General features: G+C 35.3%; 1 protein-coding gene across 2 annotated transcripts; it reads right to left on the bottom strand.

Moving 5' to 3' along the window:
• Positions 1-2,708: 2,708 nt before the first annotated feature.
• On the bottom strand, positions 2,709-6,745 carry LOC127108179 (uncharacterized). 2 transcript variants are annotated; one of them, XM_051045604.1, is made up of 2 exons: positions 6,519-6,745; positions 2,709-5,383 (listed from the first exon to the last, which is right to left on the bottom strand). In XM_051045604.1, the coding sequence occupies exon 2, from the start codon at positions 5,105-5,107 to the stop codon at positions 3,053-3,055; it is 2,055 nt and encodes a 684-aa protein (XP_050901561.1). In that variant the 5' UTR covers positions 5,108-5,383; positions 6,519-6,745; the 3' UTR covers positions 2,709-3,052. The 2 variants fall into 2 exon arrangements, with proteins under 2 accessions (XP_050901561.1, XP_050901562.1); XM_051045605.1 differs by having other exon boundaries at positions 6,524-6,745.
• Positions 6,746-7,997: the final 1,252 nt, after the last annotated feature.

Raw genomic sequence — 7,997 nt, 5'->3', positions numbered from 1 at the left:
CCCCTCCGGATATTGGGAGCAAATGATGACACATCTGTCAAATACCGCTTGAACTTCCGCCGGACCTTCCGACCAGTCATCGCTCGATCAGGTCAGCACCCAAAGACCACAAACACCTCAAGAAAATCGTGGGAGACCTCGGAGACAAACTAACGCACCGGGATGTGGAACCGGGGGACGTTGTAATCGGACGGATCATTAGTTTATTGTCAGCCCAATGTAACCAATTATTACATATTCAATGAATTTATTTTTTTCATTACTATTTCTTATTTATTAAATAATAAAAATTAAATTAAAAATAAAAAAAATAAAAAAAAAAAAGAAATAGGAGGGGGTGTATGCGCCAGATGAATTGGCGCATACACCAACCAAAACACACTAAGGCGCCACTAGCATTGACGCCTCCTCATGAGGCCCAATGCAGGCGCCACTAGCATTGGCGCCTCCTCATGATGAGCCAAATGCATGCGCCAATGCTATTGACGCCTCCTCTTTACGCTTTGGGGATGGGCCACTTCATCTGACGCATCTTCTATCAAACTTGATTATTTTGTTTTTTTTTAATAATTGGTTATTTTTTATTTTTTTATTAAAAAATTGGTTATTTTGAAAAAAAAATCGTGGAATTACCTATCTAAAAAAATTACTTACATTTTAACAATTCTACATATTTTTATCCAAACAATAAATATTAATAAAATCATCTTAAATTTTCTCAAAATATTTTTTATTTTTGTACATAACTTTGGTTAGGCGTAGGCGATAAAACACACTCTAGGACTTATTGAAAGGAAAATGTACAATTTAGAGTGAATATTTTTAGAGTTTAATTGAAATGCACTGACAGTGTAAAGATATTTTACACTGTCAGTTAATCACAGTCATTGATTTTTTAGAGAAGTTTGACTTTTTCTACAATCACATGTAAAGTAACCCAAACGGATGATTGTGATGTATTGACAGTGTAAAATTTTTTACACTAACAGTGCATAACAATTAATCTCATATTTTTAATTGAATAAATCACATAACTTTTAAAACAATTTTAGGTTGCCCTTTCTGTTATATTTGAAGTCTAATCTTATTATTTTATAATATTAATTCTTTTTAAAAAGCTAATAGAAGCAAATTGCTTAGTGTAAGAGTGTTTAAATTCAAATCAATCCAAATAAAAATTATAAATTAATTTATGAAAGTTAAAAATTACAAAAAATTGAATTTTGTTGGATATGTTTTGATGTCATTTTATAAAAATCGTTTGATTCGGATCGGTTTTCAGATTAATTTTTCAAAACCTATCCAAATTAAACCGAACTTTGTGTATATATTTTTATTGTTATTTTTAAGTGTGTATATATTTTTATTGTTATTTTTAAGAGAAAAAAGAATATGCGTTCAACACTGTAAAATATTTTTACACTGTAAATCAATGAGACTCGTGTATCCCATCATATCACACTTTTATTTTTAAAATACTGTTATGATTTGATAATATAAAATATTTTGATTGAATGTCAGTGTAACGTATCCCGCCATATCACACTTTTATTTTTAAAATACTGTTATGATTTGACAATATAGAATATTTTAATTGAATATATGTGTAATACATTGCAATACCTTTAACCTCTATTTTTAATATGATACTTTATTATAATTCATTATTTAATAATCTCTATTCTTTTAATATTATTTATTAGTTTAATTTAATTAATTTATTTTTATTATTTCATTTGTTTCGATTATAATTTATCATTCTTATTTTGTGATATTAATTTTTAATATATTAAAATTATATATTATATTAAATATGTTATTTAATATTATTTTTAGAATCTTAAAAAAATATAATTTATATTTTTGATATCCAAAAATCATCCAAATTAAACCGTGTAAAATTGGATCGGACCAGATTTTTCTAATCAACTATTCAAAATTGAACCAAATCACAAGTAATCTTCGAATGAACTTTGGGTCGGATCAAATTTTTCTAATCAATTATTCAAAATTGAACCAAATCGCAAGTAAAATTATCTTTGAATGAACTTTTAACTCAAAACGGATCCAAATCAAATCGTGAAAACCCCTAGCTTCATGTACGGACACGTTAGCTAAGGCGGGAACCTGTACGGACAAGTTAGCTAAGGCAGGAACCATGTGTATGTAGGATATGAAATTTCGTGAAGAAATTCCGATTTTTATTCAAGATTTGATTCATAAGAATGCCATTAAAACTATGTCTGATATAGTTGTTTTCTTTTTTGGACTTAAGCCCTCTCTTAAATTTAAAAAATAAGAAATTAGCTGTGGCGATGAAATTGAAAGGGCACTGTAAAACTCTGTTTTATCTTGTGTGCAATTGTTATTAGTTCCATATTCAAAAGTATATAATGTTAATCAAATATAGTTCACACAAATATATAGTAATATTCATCAAAATTACCAATTACACTTATTTTCCTCATAGGTTATTTCCATGCACACCTCACCCAAATAAAAAATCTTGGACATCAAAGCAACCAATCAATTTATCATCTTTGATGAAATTAAAAAAAATAAAAAGCTGAACATACAAAAAAAACACAGTTTTGTGAGGACCTATGAAAAAAAAAGTAGCAATAACCAAATGACAGCAACCTCAGTTACATGTATAGCCTGTCAAATGGTTGTCAAGCTCGTGCTCAAACATTAGTATAACAACAAAATACGATTCAGAATGGCTTTATTACTAAATTATTGTTGAATAGAATACATGGCACACTACAGTGTCCTTACAGGTGGCAAACATGTATTCACAACCTGCTAGACATTTCATCAGATGTAATAATATTTACACAGCAACTAGGAATGGAAAAAGAACATCACCAAACTACCTAACAGTACAATGTCTTACCTTGATATCCCCTACGTTAGACTGTTGTTCAATGGATGAAAGATAACACTAATCATCCATAATCTAACGTCAAAGGGGATAACCAAAGTAAAATACTAAGAAAGTATGTTAAATAAAGAAACCATAACAACATAGCCGATAACTAGTAAACTAGCCTTAAATCCAATTCTGGTGCATGATATTGTAACCTTTGTTTGGCATGGATGCATCCATACTAGCCAGACCTTTGCCACTGCTTGTACCACTGCCAGAATTCGCCGTCAGCATTGCCATCAGACTTCCGCCATGCACCCTGCCTTCAGGAACAGCAACTGACATAGGATAGTGACCACCTTCCTCGGCTGAGGCACGAGCATTTGCATTTTCAAGTTGGTTCATGTGCGAAGAAGTTCTCGGAACGGTACCTAAGCTACTCCCTATTTTCATCATAGCCCCTTCCATGTCTTTGTCGAGGAGTACCTGCCTTAGTTGATCTGGCTTGCTAGAGCGAGGATCCTGAACAGATCCCAAAGAGAGACCTCCATGAACCCTCCTATCATGCACTAGTCCACTATGAAGTGCACATAGACCTGTTTTCCCTCTTGCAAATGAAGTACAAGGACCATCTGGTTGGATGGCATATTCTGACCCAGGATGGCCCCACGAGCATCTCTTGCCTCCCCCATGTGCCTTGCAAAAGTCAGTACTTCCTTGGGCACTCTTCCCACACCCATCAGACTTGCATCTCTTGCCTCCCCCGTGGCGGACACAGTGATCAGTCCTTCCTCTGGCACTCTTTGTGCAGCCTGCTACAGCACACCTCTTTCCACCCCCATGTGCCACACAGAAGTTGGTACCTCCATGAACACTTTTAGAGCAAATTCCACCACCCTGGTAGGTACAACGTTTCCCTCCACCGTGGCCCTTACAAAAAGGGGTGCTCCCCTCAGCACCCTTAGTGCATCCTGGTGCTGTACACCGCTTCCCCCCGCCATGTGCTTTGCAAAACATGGTGCTCCCCTGTGCCCCTTTTGTACATCCAGAAACTTGGCATCGACGTCCTCCACCATGCGAGATGCAAAGACCTGATAGGCCTTCTGCACTCTTGGTGCAATTTTCTTTCTGGCACCTCTTGCCACCACCATGCCGGATACACAGTCCAGATTTACCTCTGGCAGCTCTAGAACAGCCATCATGGCTGCATCTACGGCCACCACCATGTGCAATACAGAAATCTGTTCGTCCTTCTGCGCTCTTTGTGCAACCAAGGTATTCACATCGCCTGCCACCTCCATGGGCCTTGCAGTACACTGTTCGACCCTCAGCTCCTTTGTGGCAGCCAGGTTTCTGACACCTCCTACCACCACCATGAGATATGCATCGTCCAGAGGCACCTCTGGCTCCCTTTCCACATCCCTCAACTTGACATATCTTGGAATTGCCATGGCGATGAGGTGGCTGTTGCTGATGTGTTAGCCCAGAAACACAGGTGACTGAACTTTTTGGTCCAGATGAGGAGTGGTCCAGAACAATAGGACTATGATCAAACTGCTTTGGAGCCTGGTTAAAAAGGAAACTCGTCTCCGTATTTAATGATGCCTTCAGAGATGGCAAAACAATCCCCGGCTTCCAACTGCATGACGTAGATCCCTCATCTGGATGTTGTGCTCCACTGAATACTGATGTCGTCTCCATATTCAATTGAAGAGGGGATGGGTTTAGATGAACACTTGTAATATCTGACTCGCAGGGTCTGGTGGAAAGGCTCAGCTCCAAATCAAACTTTGGTTGCAACTCCAATGTCTTCATATTGGAATCAACTGGTTTCTTAAGGCCATGTAACTTCTCACAGCCAAGATTAAGAGTAAAGTCCAGTTCAATATCCATAGATGATTCCTCCTCAATATCTTTGCCTGAAGACATAGCAGTGCAAGCAACAGCTGAACTTCCCTTGCTGTCTGATGAACTGGTTGAAAGCCCAAGCCCAAGTGACAAGGAAGAGCCAACAGTCTGACCAATACAGCCATCAATCAAATCCCACTTCCTTTTTGTTCCCCTAAAGGAAGGCTTGTGGGAGGGAATTGAAGAACCAGGGGAATCAAGACGCAACACAGTATCTGTACCATAATAACCAGCTCTATTTCCTTCAACTTGCATATAACTGCCCAAAATCTTGAATGCATTTGCAGAATTATTAACAGGAAATCCCAAGTGCGAGAGCCTTGATTCCATAAAACAACTGCAAAAATAAATTTCTAATCCTATTTATGAATTTCAACAGAACAGCTTGCCTAAACACTTACAAAAAAAAAGATTTATATCTACAAAATTAGGGTTAGATGTTTCCACAAGAGTACAATGCACCCCCGCTGACAAATCCCGATGTATCACGTCGATCCATCTAATATACAGAAGAATAAATTGAGGTTGAGTTTTTGAGTTGTTGAAAGTGAAAATCAACCCAATAACATCTGACACCTTCCAAAACCCACAGAGGAAGCAAGCATCCTGTTGACAATAAATCATTGTCAGAACTGGAACTTCAGCCACAATAAACATGGTTTCAGTGACATTTACACGATACTGATAATCAATTTGAATAAAAATTGATAACACATGGTATAGATAAGCATCAGCAGAAAAATCTACAAATTTACTATTTCCAAATACCTGATTTTCAATGGCACAAAATAAAGAAAATACTCTAAATCTAAAACAGATAAACTTTTCCTGAAATTTTTTTCAACAATTGTAGCAGATCATAGGGAAGATAATATAATTTCATATAATTCCAGAATATATTTTAACAGAATCTAGGAGGAAAAACAACATTCATCATAAATATGAACAACAATCCCCAAACTCCAGAGGATGAAATTTTATTCAAAAAAAAATTGGACAGAACAGCAAAAACCAGAGAGATAGCTGAACTGCAAGTGAACCGACACTTGAATAAGCCATTAATCTAACAAGATAGCATACATAATGCACCCATTAATCAAATAATTAGAGGTAACTAAAATTGATTAAATCAAAACCAACCAAAAGAAGAGCACGATCTAGCACAACCAACAGTTAACTTGAACAATATCACCCCTTAGATACTTTAACAAAAAAACTTTTCTTTTTTAAAATAAAAAACACAGCATATCATAAGAAAATAGAGAGGAAAAAAAGCATTCATAAAACTTGAAGATTGCAGAGAATTACAATACAAAACACTGTTCAGTTTAGAATCTGAAACCTCTACCATGAAAATAGAATATCAGAAAGAAAAGAAAAAACAGAAGCACGGAAGCTGAAATATCTAGCACTAAATTACGCATAACACGCATCCGAATATGCTGAATTTGATTCCAATCGGTGAAATTGAAGTGAAAAAACAATTTTTTGTTTGTGAATTGCATGAAAAAGAGGAAGAGGAACAAAATTTCCGATTCAATTTTCACTATTATAAATTTCAGCAGCTTCAAAAACTCATAATTTTTAATAAAAAAACAAAATCCTGTTATTACAGAGTAGAATTACCTACGAAGAAGATGAAAATGAAAAAAAAAATTGAAAGGTAACTGAAATGATAAAAATTGAAAGAAAAACGAAAAAATTAATCGAAATTGAAAATTGAGATCAGATGGAGAATTACCTAACTAGTCTATTGATTCGATTTGATTTTGATTTGGATTTGGATTTGGAATTGGAGAAGTGGCTGATGATATCTAGGGTTTGTGGAAATGAGAAGGAGAAGAGAGAAAAAACGCAAAGATGCCGACAGAGAAGAGAAGGGTGAAGAAAGAAAGAGTGAGGTAGCAGCAATAAGGATGAAGAGGCGCGTGTTTACTGTTAGGACTGTGGGCGTAAGCTATAGCCAAATTTAATAGTACCACATTTCTAGGGTTACATTTTTCTCTTTTTCTATTCTTTTTTCTCTTACATGTTTTTTTCTTTTTTGGTTTAATATTTAAAATAAATTAAATTAATTTTTTTTAGCTAGTAGCATGGGTAATCCCTTATGCAATTGACTCTATACTCAATAAGTATTTTTTATACAATTTTTTATCACTATATTGGAATTTTGGTCGATATTGACTTAGTAAAAATCTTTAGTTATAAAATTTTAGGAGAAAGAGTGGTTTTTGTATTGTTAGTTGAAATATAGTATGAGAGACTTCGTGACTATTGCAGGAAGTGTAATTGTATTGGGCATAATCTAGACAATTGTAAAAGAAGGCTGGGAAACTAAGATAACTAAGACAAATAGGCAAAAGGATCATGATCCCTAAAGTCAATGATAACCTTTGCAGGGAGGACGAGGGCATCCCTCCAAATCTAAAATATTCTAACACTTAATTGGTTAACTTAACAAAAAGGTAAAACATGACTTATTGGATAAACAAGTGGGGTGTGTAAAACACATATTACACAACCTTATTCATCTCCATAACCCCATGATGCTTCAGACCAGATTACTGATATGTCTGACCAATCCAAGGGACAACCCAAATGATTTGAATAACCAACTGAGTATAGTAGAACATAGTAGATAGAACAAAACCAATACTAGCTCTGACCACTCAAGCTTTGAAGATTCAGAATTTATAGATGCCACCTAACACAATGATCTGGACAAAAAAAGGGATGTTGACTTCCTCAAAGATTCTTGGGCTAACATGTCAGAAAAGATGGATGATGATTACATGTATGATAATGAAGATGTTTAATTTGATCCTGAATCCCGTAAATTCCAATTGGCCTTATTCAAATCCCAAAAGAAAAAGCTTAAACAAAAAACCAAAACAAAAACCACCTACCTCACCAGAGTCGACTCTGGTTCTTCCAAACATACTTAATGAAGTGCATTTTTTGGAATGCACGAGGCCTGGCCAATCTCCCCACCAAATTGGTCATTAAAACATCCTCAAAAACCATAAACCATACTTTTGTTTCTTGGATGAGTCCTGCATGAATTTGTGATTCTTCCCTTCCAAGTTTCTTGACTCCTTAAACCTCAAAGTTTTTGCCACAAATCACATAATGAATAACCTTCCCAACCTTTTGTGTGTTTGCGTCAAAACTCTTATACCTTAAATCCTAGCCACAATAGATCAAACTGTTGATTTCTCAA

This window comes from Lathyrus oleraceus, chromosome 7 (genome assembly GCF_024323335.1).
Source record: "Lathyrus oleraceus cultivar Zhongwan6 chromosome 7, CAAS_Psat_ZW6_1.0, whole genome shotgun sequence".
NCBI classification, from domain to species: domain Eukaryota; kingdom Viridiplantae; phylum Streptophyta; class Magnoliopsida; order Fabales; family Fabaceae; genus Lathyrus; species Lathyrus oleraceus.
The sequence above is the reverse complement of the archived record's forward strand: the minus strand, read 5'-3'. Positions and strand labels throughout refer to the sequence as shown.

Bases quoted from the DNA above. Each gene is read 5' to 3' on its own strand.
- LOC127108179 (XM_051045604.1), bottom strand. From the start codon at position 5,107: ATGGAATCAAGGCTCTCGCACTTGGGATTTCCTGTTAATAATTCTGCA.